Raw genomic sequence first — 15,061 nt, 5'->3', positions numbered from 1 at the left:
TCTAAAAAATAGAAAAAGAGTAAAATACCCTTTCTCATAAAAGGTGATTAGTCCGCATAAACGTGATTAGTAGCTAAGCTGAGCGTCACTTCTTCCTCGTCGTCACTCATCGCGCTGGGCTTTTCTTCCACAGCGATAGATCTTGGAGCAGCCACACCAGCGCTTCGCCACGCTAAATTTCCCGGAGATTCTACTCGTGTCGAGACATCCTCTTTCTCGGTCGTAGTCGCGCGATCCTGCAATAAAAAAAAAAACGATTTTTCCTGGTCCTATCCAGAACAGCGCTACGTGAAAGCGAGAAAGACTTACGCGGCTGAAAAGAACACCGCGGAGAACTTGGCCGTTTAGGTGAGCAGTCATAAGGTAGCCTGAATCGAACATAGCGTCCACAACTCCATGCACTTCGCTTCCAATCTGTGCGTACACAAGATAAAACAAAACAAGGATAAAAAGAGATTGAAACTCCGAGCTCAGAAATTTTTCGCTTGCCTGAATGCCGTAGCACTGAGCGTGATGATTGGTCCCCAGCTTTAGAGTTAGAGATTTATGTCTGTTGTGTGAGAAACCATGATTTGGAGCTTGCCACTTTCCTGAAACTGTGGATTCGACAACGGACCAGTCGTCGTTCTCACGGAATACTAATAAGTCGCGTGACGTCCGCTTCTTGTGCACTGTAGAACCGGACGAGAAGAATTCACAATGGAGAGAAGTACTTTGAATTGTTCTTTCCGCTGCATAGCCTTGAAGAACGCCTTTCATGAGCAGATTCTCGCTGCGCAACACACGGCGAGTCGCCTGAAAGGACAAATTGAGAAAAGAGTGAAGTTCCATTCAATTATTCAGCCTACCAAGTCGTCCTTGCGAGAGGAAACGGAAGGCCGCGAAGAAGTCTTCTGTCCAACTATCTGCATTCTCTGCTCGTTATTAAGCTTTGACCAAATCCCGGGCTTAGGCAGCTCGTCTCCGCCAATACACAGGACGAGGAACTCGTCTAGAGGTCTCTCGTCTTCGCCACATCTGCACACTCTGGTCAGAGAAAACGAAGTATGGAGACTTTTGCATCTCACCCGCCGTAAACAATTACGCCGTCATCAGCACGAGCTGCGACATGAGAGAATCGACCCTGTGGCTGCAAGCTTCGAATTTTCAGTTGAGACCAGCAACGCGTTTCAGCGTCCATGGCCCACACATCGCTGTAGTACGTCCGGTCGCCAACACCTCCAAAAACATACATCTGAAAGCTTTCAGTTGTGAGATTCTTCGCAAAGATTTCAAGGACTTTCACCTTTGTGTCGACTGCTATTGCAACGTGACCAGCTCTCACTCCCGGCTTCGTTGTTGACCCGGCATTCTCTAGCTGAAAAGGAAAAAAGAGTTTGAGCTATGAGACAAGACGTTGTAAGTAAAAAGCTTACCTTGGACCATGTCATGAGCTCCAAGTCAAGCACATCCACACCTCCCAAGTACCGATCTCCACAGTCACCTCCATATAGAAAAAGCCGATTCTTGATGACGACCGAGCTATGGCTGTCCCGACAAATTGGCGAGTAGCCTTTCCCGCACAGCGAAATCCATTTCATACTCCCGCAATCCAGGATGTGAGTGTCGCTCAGATAATCTCCGTTGTCACCACTTCCACCAAAAACCAAGGCCTGATTCTCACTAATCATAGTTGCCGTGTGACTTTCTCTTGGAGCAGGAAGAGAGCCTTGCATAGATGGCCGAGCCCAGACTAAAGACTTTAGATCAAGTACGTGAACAGCGTTAGTTTTCTTTGATCCACTTGTACCCCCAAAGACTATCATCTTTTTGTGATCGTAAAGCACGGCAGTGTGACTGTCCCGGGGACCAGGCTCTTCGCCCGTTGTGACAAGTTTCTCCCAAGACACCGTCTCCAGATCCAGCATCAAGACATCACTGAACTGGAGACCACCACGGCATCCCTGTAAACTTAGACATTAGTTCCAGTAGTAAGCGAGAGAAGAACTCCCTTACCCCGTAGATGTAGAGCTTCCCATCGCAGTAGACTCCAGAATGGCCCCATCTCTCTGGCAAGTTTTGATCCGCAAGCTTGGGATGAAACCAAGAAGCCTCGCTTCTCGTTGTTGTTGCCTCCATCGCTGCTCCTCAAAAACTATATCGCTCTTGCCCAAACCACCTGGAACCAACGCGAAAAGAGGATTTAAAGAAACTTTGAAAGTAGTACGCGTATGCTTACGTGAGGCTGAGCTCAATTCTAGACCTGAAGCTCATGTGGCCATGCCAGAAGCAGGAAAATGCCAATAACTCGGGAGAACTGAGCCAAACGGCCCTCCCGAAACAAATGTCTAGTTTATTGCCTACACGAAGCCCAACAAAAGCGAGGAGTGAATCGAGGCTATAGAAAAATGCGTTCTACACGGAGAAAGAGGGAAAAGAAGCGAGTAAAGTGTGCGATGCGCTTACCAGCGGCGCCCTGATCCATCCAGCTGCATTCACCAGTGCAGCACCAGCGCCAGCAGCGGCGCCGCTCCCAATGCCGCCATCCCTTCGCCATCGCTTCCTCGATCGGCCAGAGATCTTTAGGGCAGCCAAAATGACCTAGAAATCTGGCGCCTAATCTAAAAACTTTAAGGATTTAAAATTTCGGCGCGAGAGAGTCGTTACAAAAGCAAGAATAAATTACATGGAAAGCACTGGCTTGATCGATGATCTATCGAGCTTCTCAGTGGTTTGCTTTCGCGCGAGAGAAGAATTTTCCCAATCCCAGGACGCCGCCGCCGTGCTTCTCGGAAGAATGCGAGCACATATCCGCCGATTTGGACAGCTCCCCGTGGTTGCCATAGCTCTTGGTGGCGGCGGCGGCGGCGGCGGCCTTGCACTTGCGGTAGTATCTCGCGGGAGTCCTCACCTCTAGAGGGATCTCCTCCGGTGCCTGGGGTGCCGAGTAAGAGATCATCCCCGGCTGGTGGCGCGCGGCGAATCCAGGCGTTCCCTCGGAGCTCCAGTACGTCTCCTGCTTGTGGATGTAGTCCGAGCTCTCCATGGTGGCGCTCGGGAGCTCCGACACCCGGGAGAAGTGCCTGGCCGGAGTCGTGTGCGAGGAGCTCGGTGGCAGGCCCAGCGATTCCAGCTGCTTCCCCAGCGCGTGAATTGTCCTCTGGCATTCCGCTAGCTTCTCTCCGGCAGCGATCAGCTCTTGTTCCTGTGGCAAGCGATTATAAAAACCAAAGACTAAGAAAACCAAAGCGTTACCTTTTGTATTGTGATGCTTTCATCGTGTCTGGAAAGTTGGGAAGCATGATGTTAGAAGAATGATATACAAGTCGTGGAAAGACTAACCTTGGGATTTGCTGGAGCATTTGCAGCTTGAGAGCGACCTCCTGGTGCCTCCGCTGCTCCTCTTTCAGCTCCGCTGCCAAGCGAGCGCTCTCCTGGCGGACCTGACGTATCTCGGTATCTGCCATGTTCACCCTCGACTCCAGCTTGTTTTTCAGAGCCGTCACGGCGCCAACCTCGCTCTGAAGTATTTTTCTTTCGTCCTGCGTGGCCGCCAGCTGCTTTTGCAGAAGGCATCGCTCTTCATCTACAGTAGCAAGATGAATCTTCAGGCTCTTGACCGTGTCTGTCGAAGACTTGAGACTGATCTCTAGCTCCGCGAGCTCGGACCGCAGGTGATGGATTTCCTGCACGTAGTCGGTCGCCGACCTTCGGCTCTGCTCGGACAAGCTTGGAGACTCCAGCCTTCCCCCAGCATTGAAGCTCATTCCCACGACGAAGTCGAGTGCGCACGAAAGCTCGGCAATAAAGTCCAAGACCGGAACCTCGCCTTGCAGTAAGTTCTTGCTGACAGCGACTAGCCGTTTCACGCCGCCATCACTGCCATGCGATGACAGTTCTGGCGAGGAAAGCATTGAAGTTTCTTGCGCCATCGATTCCACCAGATGAATTATTCTGCCAACGGAGGACCTTAGCCTGGCCTTGGACTCCGCGTCGATGGTGTCCGAGAGCTTGTCTTTGCAGCTCTTGAGCCCGAACATAAGGTCCACCGTCTCCTGGATTTTCCCAAGCGAGCCATCCGTTGCACTTCGACAGTGGCAACCCTTGAGCTTCTTCTCCACCGCGGCCAGCTTGTTCCGTAACTCCGCACAGACATCGTTTGCCTGACGAACCTCTTTTTCCTTCGCTCGGAGTGCTGCTTCGAGTCTGCCAGAGTCCCGTTTCACGTTTTCTTTGTCGTTGGCTGCCAGCCGCTCCATCTCAATAAAGTCTTCCATAAGGTCAAAGTTGGTCGACTCCAATAACTTATCTGTGCCCCCCGCTGCCTCCTCGTCTGGCTTTGCCCGCTTGAGAACACGAACTTGGTCCTCCAACTGCGAGAGCTTGCTGGCCGTCTTAGCACACTGTAGCCTCGAATCCTGGAGCTCCTCGTTCTTCTTGGCGAGAATTTCTTTCAGCAACGACGTCTCTTCTTCCATGGCCCGCAACCTGTCCAAGGACATGTCGTTCTCTTTATCGTCCAAGCTGCTTTCGTCCGCTGGCTCCGAGCAATACTTTCCGGGCTTTGCGATGCCTTTTCTCCGGCTTTCGCCAGGATCCGCCTCTACACGCATTTGTGCCAGGGCCCCCGGACCAGGAAGTTTCTTTTTCAGCAGCATACGCAGCCTTTGACATTCGGCTTCCAGCCTACTCGTCTTCTTCACGTTTTCGATCTGTTGCCGGTTGGAAGCCTCCATCATCTTCTGGCTGTATTCTCTCTCCTCGTTGCGAATTTCCAGCTCCCTCTGGAGTACTTGGAGGTCATACTTTAGAGCCGTGTACTCCTTCTCGACGCTCTCGAGCCTGGCACGGGTGCTACGGGCATCCATCTCCGCCGCGACTTTGCAATCGTTCAGCTCCAAGATCGTCATTGTCCGCTCTTGGAGGGATTTCGAGACGGCGTTGGCATGAGATCCCGATTGTGACAATTGGCTCCTCAACTCCAACAATTCGCCCTCAAGCCCCGAACGCAAGCTCTCCCATTCCCTCGTTTTCCTGGCAATTGTCTCGTGCAACCTCTCTTCCTGCTCTTCCCGGACGAGGCGGAGTTGCCGGACGCACTCCTTGAGAGCATTGTCCAGATGGGCGACTCTGTCCTCCAATGCCACCTTCTTTTGCAGGGCATCTTCGAGCTGCTTCTTCAGTGTCGCGGCCTCCAACTCTGATTTCTCCCATCCTGCGAATTGTGTGAGCCTTGAAAGAAATTCGAAAGCTTCCACCAATTTATCTTACCGGTGACAGCTTCCTCGGCCACTTTCATGTGTTGCTTTGCAACGGCATCTTTCTCCGAGACTTCGCACTGGGCAGCTGCCAGCCTCTCGCTCAGCAATTTTACCACCTCATCGAGCTGCAATCCCTCGGGAATGGAAATCGCCACGGGCTCGGGCTGCACAAGCTTTGAACAATGCTGCCACAGAATCAAGAAAAAATCAGAAATTCAAGACAAGAAGAAAAAACAAAACGAATTGATCGTTCGAGAAAACTCACATTTTCGTCGTTCGATGGATCGCTTGCGTCGGGCGCCGCCGCGACCTTGTCCGACGACTTCTTCTTCCATAGCCAGCTCCGGCGTTCCATGACAAATCCCTCACCTTTCTACCAGACACAGAAAGGGCCAGATTGAGAAATAAAAATTTTTCGCATGCGAGCAGCAAAGCGACATACCAAGATTCCCGCACAGCGCGATTTCCGAGAGGAGCTGGGAGCTAGCGCAAATGCGGCCACTGCATTCTCCTACAAATCCAAGAAAGAGCTAAAAATCCAGGAAGCATCAATCGATCAGCAAATCCGGAGCGCGGTGAAGCATCCCTGAGCACGGCCCTCGAGGAAGAGAATCGCGGGAAGGCGAGGAGGCCATCGCCGCCACAGCCGGGAGCTCGCCGCCGCAGCGCTAGCCTCCTCCGCCATGGCTAAACAAGCCTAACATCAATCCCCTAAAGCTTTTCAAAACAGAGCCCTTCCTTCTCCCGCCTTAACCGCGGTGATTCGAGACAAACTAGTTCTACAGTATTAACCGCCGTTACCTGCGGTGAATTCACGTCCGTACGAATGGCCACCATTTACCATGGGCCATGTGGTCGGTTGGTGGCCCAATTTGAAGAACTGGAAGATGGGCTGGAGGGATGCAAGCAATGGAATGCAGCACAGCCAAAAGGGTTGGCCAAATGGCAGTGAAAACGATGGCCATTTTTATGGGCTCGTATCAATCTGGAAATTTTGCCTGGTTGAGGATATGATTAATATCAAAGCCTTGGATCGATTCGTTTCCAGAAATGCGCTACAGCCAGGGAGGGCCACCATGTCTTTTTGTTTTCCTTGGTACAGTGGCACATGCAAACGTGAATAAGGGCGAAAGGTACCTCAAATAAATATTAGAAACCTTGTACCACGAGGAGGAAAAGAAAAAGAAAGAACATGGAATTATGATGAAAATGCCAACCCTTCATTGCCCGCCACCTTTTGGGGGTTAGAAGGTCACTTTGGGGCTCCTTAAAGGTGGTGTGCTGGATGGAAGGAGCAAATTGTAGCAGACATGCATGTATGCGTCCAAAAAGACCAGGAACTTAAAACGGATATCCCTCTCCCTTTGTGAGCAGGGATTGAGAGAGCTCTGTGCGTTCGTCGCTGTTTAACCCCCATTTTGTCAGGATGCATTCTAGCCTGGATTTCTTCCTTTTCTTTTCATTCCAGCCGGGATTTCACGGAGAAACTAACAAGAATCCAGTGGATATGTCCACTCAATTTCAAGTACGCGCGCATGCGTAGAATTATACAAACGCTTTGATCGTGAATCGTCCCCACCAAACGAGCATGTGATCCTAGAGCGCAGGGGAATCATTCGAAATGCATTCAATCATAGAAACGTTGGTTAGCTGGATGCCAGCAAACTAATCAGTCGGCCAACGGGATTAATTTGCTAACATAATTATGGCACTTAAATCTTAACTACCACATGGAATGCATGGCAGCGGCCAGCCTGAAAGAGCGCTGTGCTCGTAAGGCTGAGCGTCTCTTTTCTTGTTACCTAGCATGTGGAAGATGGTACCCAGCTTTTTGGATGGACCACTAGTACTATTAGCCCCAAGGAGCCCTAGGTTGGCTAACTGCATTAATTGTTGTTGTGGTTTCCATTGTGCATGTGTTTGCAAGAGGAAGGGCAACAAGGAAGTTAAACTTAGAAAGATAGAATTACCAACTCCAAAACTGGGGAAAAATTGAAAGAGAATATACTGTAATTACAGGAGAATAATTAATTAATTAATATTATAAAATATTTACTATCAATATTTAAAGTTTCTCAATGTATATGTAATTTACTAAATACTAATAAGAGTGCTCAGAGGTTTAAACCCTTCTTTATATATAAGAATGTATGGATCAGACTCAGTTCTAAATAAACAGTTTATATGGTATAGGACTATAATTATTATATTATCTAGGTAGGGTAATATATGTATGTATTTACAAACCTTCCCTCTAGAAGATGAAAAAGTGATAACAATAAATCATGTAAAATATTTGGAGCTTCTGTTAGGTAATTATAAACAATAACAAGAACTGGAAAATTATAAAGTTTAAGGTAGAAGAGTTTCCTTTATAAAACTACTAATGTAGTTGTTAACAACAATAATTGAAATAAAACCTAAATCCATAGTACAAGCATTAATCAATTACAAAATCCTGATAAACCAACTGCAACTTTATATGTAGTTACCAAATGCTCAAATTAACTTTAAAGTTATCATTTTGAATTAAAACAAGGGAATTTAAGAGCTATTACAGTTCATAAAGCGTTATTATAACAAATAAAACATTTCATATCTAAATTTGCCCTTTGGCCATCTTCCAAAACTACTCATGACCATGAGGAAAACTTGCATTTGTGATTTTTTGTCAATTAACATTTAAGACCTTTATCTTTATCTAACACCATATATAAAAGGTTGGACTCACTCTATTAGTCCTTTACATCCTCCTTGTCCCTTTTTTGAAAGAATTTTTTTTTTATTAACTTCATTTAGATTTATTATATTTATTTTCATTCTGCCATCAATGTTTAGCCTCACTTCACAATTGCATTCATTTTACTTTCCTACGTCAAAGCAAAATATTCTATTTAAACTTACTATACTTGTTCTCACTCCATAATTTATACCATTTACCTTCATTCCACTATTATATTCATTTGTCCTCATTTCATTATCATGGTTGTACTCCCATTTATCCCCTTTACCCCCTCCTCCAAAGAAAAAAAAGTTTAAAATATCAAGAAAAATAAAAAGATCATGAGAAAAATTAAGAAAAAAATATTGTGAAAGAAGAAAAAGTGAAGAAAAAAGCATTAGTAAAGGAATTTTTAACAATTATCAAGGTAGAAATGGGAAAAGAAAAAGAGAAAAATGTGCTTAACGCTTGGAAAAAAAGAAACTTCCTATTAATAAATATTTCAGCCACCATAATATAATTAAAAGATTCACACCGTTTAACCTCCTTAACACACAACTCAATATTTGATATGAGAAAATTAATAAAAATATCCACACTTTCAAGACAATATATAAAATCCTTAACAATAATGGTAAAATAAAGGATTTTAATGGCATTTACCATTGGAGATATGTATTTAACTTGAAATTCTACCAAAAGTGACTTAACCCTTAGAACAAAAGAATATTGAATACCAAAACTGATCAAAAACTCCATTAATGAAACAAAAGCAAAATTTTTAACTTCACACACATACTCAGCATCTAAATTTGTATAAGGAAGATATAAAACATTTATTATGAAAATAAAAATTATATAAGTTAAAGTGCTAAAAGAAGGAAATACTAGAGATGAGAAAAAAAACACTACAAAGTGGTTTAAACTAAGAAATATAAAAAATGTTGAAAAAGAGTAAAAGGTAAAAAGAAAATAGTAAATGGCAATTTGAAAGATTGACACTTACCCCTCAAAATCTTCATTTTGTCTCTAAAGCTATCTTCATAGTAATTAAACTCTTTATCAAAATTTAAAATCCACTTAAACTTATACATATTATTTTCCCATAAACTTGATCTTTAAATATTCCTCAAGAACTAAATTGCATCATTTATATGTCTCCAATTAATGTTATAATCATACTACACATTAGTAAATGATAACAAGACATTAAGAATAAGAGAAGCTATATAATTACGTCCCATGGAAGTTTGAAATCATTAAAGATGGGTACAACACTAGTATGATTATGCCCATTGCACTAAAAGCTTGATCTAATGGAGTAGCATTAGTAGTTTTACAATGCATATAACCATGGCATAAAATTTGAATAAACTATCACCACAAATCTTGAGAACCTTAAGGGATAAATCAGAGTAAAATAGCCATTAAAAGTTTTTTTTTCTCAAGTATAGTTATTTTAAAGGGAAAGAAATAAATCACACTACATATAGTATTGGAACAAATTTGATTTCCATCAATTAGTGACTATTTAAAATATATATTGATCCAATCCCTTTTTTATAAATTTTAGTATGTCCAATTTAATCTTGGTGTTTTGGCAAGACGTTATCTTTAACAATTAATCACTAAATTGATCCAAGGTCACAACCAAAACTAAAGATGAAAACGTAAATAAAAGGATGTTAGTATTTTAAAACTTGCTATCATATATTAGAAGTTTTAAAAAACCTATTAGTTCATTTGAATTTTTCTTGGATAGGAATATACCTTACTCAAAAGTATATTATGATGATATATTTAGAATATATTATATTCATATTTTATATATATATATATATATATATATATATATATATATATATATATATATATATATATATATATATAGATTATATATAGATAGATAGATAGATATCATATATATATATAATTTTATCTTGAAAATATGTTATATATATATAAAACATATTATTTATATTATTGATAAATATATTTTATTAATAAAATTTTAATAAAACATTTCCACTATCATTATTTAACTATTTTATTTTAAAAAAATTAATTTTATAGCATTATAGTTTAGAATAAAAACCGAAAAATAAATTTACTTTGATTTGTGCCTTAATTTTTAATGAGAATATATATATATATATGACAGTAAAACTTAGTTCCATTTCAGAAAAGTTAAATATAACATAAAACAGTACATCTAATATTTCTTTGATAATTTAAGTAATTTTATTTATGGTTATAATGTTGCTAAAAATAATTGAAAAGGTAAACTTGCTAAAAAAACTGAAAATAACTAGTATTTTAAATTTAAGTTTGTAATTTCTAAACATAAATACAATTTATATTTTTGTATATTATAATTAACCCTACAGTTTCTTATAAACAAATTATTACTGATGGTTATATTTGTGATTAAACTACCGAAAATCCAAAATTTATATAAAAAATCTTGTAGTAAAAATGTTCCAATTATGTAATTTCTTAATTATTTAAACTTTTTTTAAAGTCTAATATTTATAGCAAACTAAAAACTTATATAACTAAATTTTATTTTATTACTCACTGAATTAGAAAATATTCTCCTTGTTGCATGCAGCAACACTTTTTTTACTTAATAAATGCTGTTTATTATTTATTATTCCATTTGATCCATTGAATGCTTATAATTATAAATATATTTGTATTTAAGATGAATATTATTACCATTATGATGTGTTTAATAAATTATAACTATAAGAATCATCTAAATGGCTAACAACTTTTAAATGGTAGAATATCCTCGAATATCCTCAAATATTTTAGGTATATCTATTATTACCCTTGTGAGGCCGAAGTGTATGGCTAAGATGCTGTATATTAATATTAGCATAGTGGGATTTTGGTAATTGTTGGATTGGTTTCAATCTGGACCACTCGCTCATATATATAAACTAGGGTTTTTGGGCTAATTGATATGCACATTTTTTGTATTCCCTTTTCATATTTCAAGCACTCACATTGGTGGAGATGAGAAGCACCTTTTCTTGTCTTTGAGGAATGTTTAGATTTAAGATTTTGGTTTAGATCTAGCTTTTGCATCGTCTCGATCAATCATTTTCCATTCCCTTTCTTTTGTTCTTCCCTCTCAGGATTCCAATTTAGATCTAACTTTTCCATTGTCTAGATCTCCCTTTCTTTCTAGTTCTTTCTTATTTCCCTTCTTTTGCTCTTTCCTTTTTATTCATTTTCATGGTAGAGTAATAGTGTCCTCCTCTTACTCTAGAGCAACAGTTTGTGCAATTGCTTGATGCCATATGATTGCTATTGAACAACCAAACTCAGTTGATATGGCATGTGGTACAGCTCCTCCTGCTTTTGGTGACAATTTTCGCATTCGGCCGGAGTTCTTTCGTGGGAATCTTGGGGATGATGTGTACTATTAGTTTAATCACTTCACGGTGATTGCCACATATCATTTTTGGGATGATACTTGACGTTTGCATGAGTTTCTCACGTGTCTCCAAGGGACAGCACTGTAGTGGTACAATGGTTTGAACGCAGCCACTCGTGGGGATTGGAGTGTTCTCCTGGATGTCTTCAAATGTGCATTCGGACATGCCGATGATTGTGATGATGCCTTCTAGCAATTGCATCGTCTTTGTTAAAGGCCATCTAAGTCGATGATGCAATTTGGCATTCGTTTCCGAAGCCTCTTGCTTCGTGTGGAGTCAAATATGTGTAAGCAACCAAAGGGAACGACTTGAGAGACGATCCATGGGGTTCAAATATAGAGGGAAAGGGCCCATGAACAAGAGTGCACCCCCTTTTCCAATCGGTTAAGGGTCTTGGGATAGTTGGAGTTAAGCGTCCTTGGGTTTGAATAGTACTGGGTTGGGTGACCTCCCAGGAAGTCCAAACTCAGAAGCTTACATTTGGTATCAGAGAGGTCTCGGGTCCGACTCTATTGGTTGGCTAAGGGAATCACACCACATGTTGATTGACATCTGGCTGGTCCAGTTTGTTCCCGCTGGGCTCGACCCGAGGGGTAGGGTGTCAAGAGAGCGGGGCTCTTGGGAGAGCTGCGGCTCTCAGCTTCCGTTCACGAGGGCGTGAACTTGCAGGGAAGCGTGGTGAATTGTAAGCAACCAAAGGGAACGACTTGAGAGACGATCCATGGGGTTCAAATATAGAGGGAAAGGGCCCATGAACAAGAGTGCACCCCCTTTTCCAACTTGCAGGGAAGCGTGGTGAATTGTAAGCAACCAAAGGGAACGACTTGAGAGACGATCCATGGGGTTCAAATATAGAGGGAAAGGGCCCATGAACAAGAGTGCACCCCCTTTTCCAATCGGTTAAGGGTCTTGGGATAGTTGGAGTTAAGCGTCCTTGGGTTTGAATAGTACTGGGCTGGGTGACCTCCCAGGAAGTCCAAACTCAGAAGCTTACAATATGTTAGGGCGGATCAAACTAGAAATGTTGTGGCCAACACTTTCGTGAAGATCTTGTTAAACTTGTGCATATACCTGCTCCAACCACCCTTGACAACGCTCTTCGCCTGACACAACGCTCTTCGCCTGACACAACGTTATGAGATGTCACCTCTTCCACTTCTTGCTACACGTCCTTCCGCTCCACTCCCTGTGGGCAATGGTCCTATTCCAATGGAGGTTGATGTTGCTGTTGCTCAAGTCCAAGGCTAAAGGTGAAGATGTGATTGTGGCCATGATGTTCGTTGTTGGGCATATGATGAAGTTAGTCACACTTATCAACGTTGTCGGCATTTTCCAAATTGGTGACCTCCATTTCCTAGGTGGAGACCTTGGCGTCAACAACATCCTGTTGGTGCCACTACAGTAGAAGGTCTGGACACCAAGATGCATCCGGGAAACAAGGAGTCGCGCAAGTAATGGAGGGACCTTGCACGAATAAATAAGTGACCCTTCCATCTCTCTTTCAGGAGTATCATCAAAGGGTTCACTTGGCATTGGTTAATCCAATGTTTACTTTTCAAGCTCGTTTTTATAATAAAAAGTCTCCTATTATTCTCTCCGTGTTGGTTGATACAAGTTTGAGCTTATCTTTTATTGCTCAACTTGTTGCCACACGTTGCCGTTTACACTTGTGTTGTGTGGCGGAGCCAGTTTTTATTCTTTATGGCAATAACTGTACACATGCATGTGCACGAGATGAGGTGAACTTGGTTGTGCGTGTGGGCAATCTCAAGTTTGGGTTGCAGTCATTACAGGTGGTGCCAAATCAAGCTTTTGACCTCATCCTTGGTATGGATTAGTTGTAGCGCAATCATGCCAAGTGTGACTTTGAGGCTTCTCCCCCTTATCTCATCCTACCTTATATTTCATCCATTCCTCTCACTTCAGTACTTCTTCATCTCTTTACTTCTACCTCTACTTCCATTACTTTTGTCCTCCCACTCCTTCCTTCTATATTTCCATCTTGCTTTGCTCTTCCCTTTTCCAATCCTTCCAACAATCTTTGTGTTTGGCTGGGAAGATAGGGTTTTTCGGTGGGTTTCGGGTGGTAGCAATTGACTGGCTCATGAAGAAATATTCTAATCTCTTTGAATTTGACCTATTGTCTAGGGCCAAGATTACCATACATCATCCTATTCCAACCGGGGATGCGTGTCCAATCAAGGTTTTTATTTATTGTCGGTCACCTAAAGAGATCAAAATTTTACATGTAAACGTCAAAGAGATGTTGGAAAATGGTGTTATTCGAAAGTCACGGAGTCTTTGGGCATGTGAACCTCATCTTGTGACAAAGCCTGATGGGAGTATTCGTTTCTGCATCGGCTATTATCCGTTAAAAGAAGTGATGATCTTGAATGTGTACCCTCTTCTTCACACTGCTGATTTCTTGGATCGTCTAGAGTGAAGTTGTTGGTTCACCAAGTTAGATCTTGCTTCTGGGTACTGACAAGTACTGATGGCCGAAGAAGATATTCCTAAAATTTCTTTTCGTACACCGTTTGGTTTGTACGAGTTCTTAGTGATGCTATTTGGTTTAAATAATGCTCTAGCAACTTTTCAATGGATGATAGATGAAGTTTTTTATGATATGCTAGAGGTGACTATTAACTTCATTAATGATGTTTTGATTCACTTGGAAAGGACATAGGAGGAGCATATTCGTGATGTTTGTAAAGTGTTGGATCGGCTACAAGACATTGATTTAAAGTTGAAGTGGTTGAAGTGCGTGTTTGAGTCTAAAGACACAACTTATCTTGGGTACTATATTTCTCGTGAGGGTTTGCAAGTTGATTTTAACAAACTTGTAGTTGTTCTAAAGTTCTCTATTCTGAAGTGTGTGAATGATGTACAGCGCTTCCTGGGCAAGGTGCAGTATCTCGATCATTTTGTGGATTATCTTTCTGATCGCACTGCTTCGATGCAATAGTTGTTGAAGTCATCAACGTCATCTTTCATTTGGTCTCCAGATTGTGAGTGGGCGTTTGTGGATCTCAAAGAGTTATTGATAACTCCTCCGGTTTTGGCATATCCTAATTACACTCGACTTTTTATTTTACACGTGGATGCTTCTGATATTGGTCTTGGAGGTGTGTTGATGCAAGAAAAGCCTGAATGTGCCTAGTCAATGTCATCCCATTGCATATATAAGCCGTACGTTACAACCAGTAAAGGTAAATTACTCCACGACAAAGAAAGAGTGTTTAGCAGCAATTTGGGGTTTCAAGAAACTTCATACATATTTACATGGTTCTTGAACATTACTTGAAGATGATCATGCTACCGTTACTTTATTATTGAACCAAAAGAACCTGGTTAATCGTACTGCTCGGTGGGCTTTGAAACTTTAGATATATGATTTTGATGTTGTTCATCACCCTTGGAGTTCTATGGCTGATGCTAATGCCCTTTCTTGAGCTCCTCTTCCTTCTCCACTCTCTTCTCATATTTCTAACAAGTCTGTTATTCCAGCATTTGTGGATTTTCTAGATGAGGATTATGTGCTATCAGCGGTTGCTGTACTCGATGTTCAGTGTCTACAAGGTGTAGAGTAGAATCTATCTTCTTTTGATGAGGTTTGCAAGGCTCAAAAACTTGAGCTATGGATACGAAGGCTT

At 42.0% G+C, this 15,061-nt stretch overlaps 2 protein-coding genes across 6 annotated transcripts; both read right to left on the bottom strand.

The window, feature by feature from the left end:
• Nucleotides 1-6: 6 nt before the first annotated feature.
• LOC112345448 (RING finger protein B-like) lies at nt 7-2,555 on the bottom strand. 5 transcript variants are annotated; one of them, XM_024672214.1, is made up of 9 exons: nt 2,446-2,555; nt 1,996-2,158; nt 1,416-1,943; nt 1,286-1,357; nt 1,068-1,234; nt 849-1,017; nt 490-795; nt 310-414; nt 7-236 (listed from the first exon to the last, which is right to left on the bottom strand). In XM_024672214.1, exons 2-9 carry the CDS (start codon nt 2,116-2,118, stop codon nt 48-50), a joined length of 1,659 nt encoding a protein of 552 aa, XP_024527982.1. In that variant the 5' UTR covers nt 2,119-2,158; nt 2,446-2,555; the 3' UTR covers nt 7-47. The 5 variants fall into 5 exon arrangements, with proteins under 5 accessions (XP_024527982.1, XP_024527981.1, XP_024527978.1 ...); XM_024672213.1 differs by having other exon boundaries at nt 310-671; nt 714-795; XM_024672210.1 differs by having other exon boundaries at nt 310-795.
• Nucleotides 2,556-2,601: 46 nt separating this feature from the next.
• On the bottom strand, nt 2,602-5,960 carry LOC9631826 (filament-like plant protein 4). Its single transcript, XM_002966896.2, has 6 exons — nt 5,683-5,960; nt 5,506-5,613; nt 5,251-5,425; nt 3,322-5,194; nt 3,235-3,262; nt 2,602-3,184 (listed from the first exon to the last, which is right to left on the bottom strand). The coding sequence occupies exons 2-6, from the start codon at nt 5,593-5,595 to the stop codon at nt 2,705-2,707; spliced, it is 2,646 nt and encodes an 881-aa protein (XP_002966942.2). The 5' UTR covers nt 5,596-5,613; nt 5,683-5,960; the 3' UTR covers nt 2,602-2,704.
• Between the last annotated feature and the right edge of the window lie 9,101 nt (nt 5,961-15,061).

This window comes from Selaginella moellendorffii, unplaced genomic scaffold (genome assembly GCF_000143415.4).
Source record: "Selaginella moellendorffii unplaced genomic scaffold, v1.0 SELMOscaffold_8, whole genome shotgun sequence".
NCBI lineage: Eukaryota > Viridiplantae > Streptophyta > Lycopodiopsida > Selaginellales > Selaginellaceae > Selaginella > Selaginella moellendorffii.
This window is presented reverse-complemented; position numbering and strand designations above follow the sequence as displayed.

Excerpts from the sequence above, each read along its gene's own strand:
- LOC112345448 (XM_024672210.1), bottom strand. The coding sequence starts at position 2,118 with ATGGAGGCAACAACAACGAGAAGCGAGGCTTCTTGGTTTCATCCCAAG. Across the intron at positions 1,358-1,415 it reads AGCTCATGACATGGTCCAAG|CTAGAGAATGCCGGGTCAAC; the intron begins GTAAGCTTTTTA and ends TTTCCTTTTCAG. Across the intron at positions 1,018-1,067 it reads GGCGTAATTGTTTACGGCGG|ATGTGGCGAAGACGAGAGAC; the intron begins GTGAGATGCAAA and ends CAGAGTGTGCAG.
- LOC9631826 (XM_002966896.2), bottom strand. The coding sequence starts at position 5,595 with ATGGAACGCCGGAGCTGGCTATGGAAGAAGAAGTCGTCGGACAAGGTC. Across the intron at positions 5,426-5,505 it reads ATCCATCGAACGACGAAAAT|CATTGTTCAAAGCTTGTGCA; the intron begins GTGAGTTTTCTC and ends ATTCTGTGGCAG. Across the intron at positions 3,263-3,321 it reads ATGCTCCAGCAAATCCCAAG|ACACGATGAAAGCATCACAA; the intron begins GTTAGTCTTTCC and ends CCAACTTTCCAG.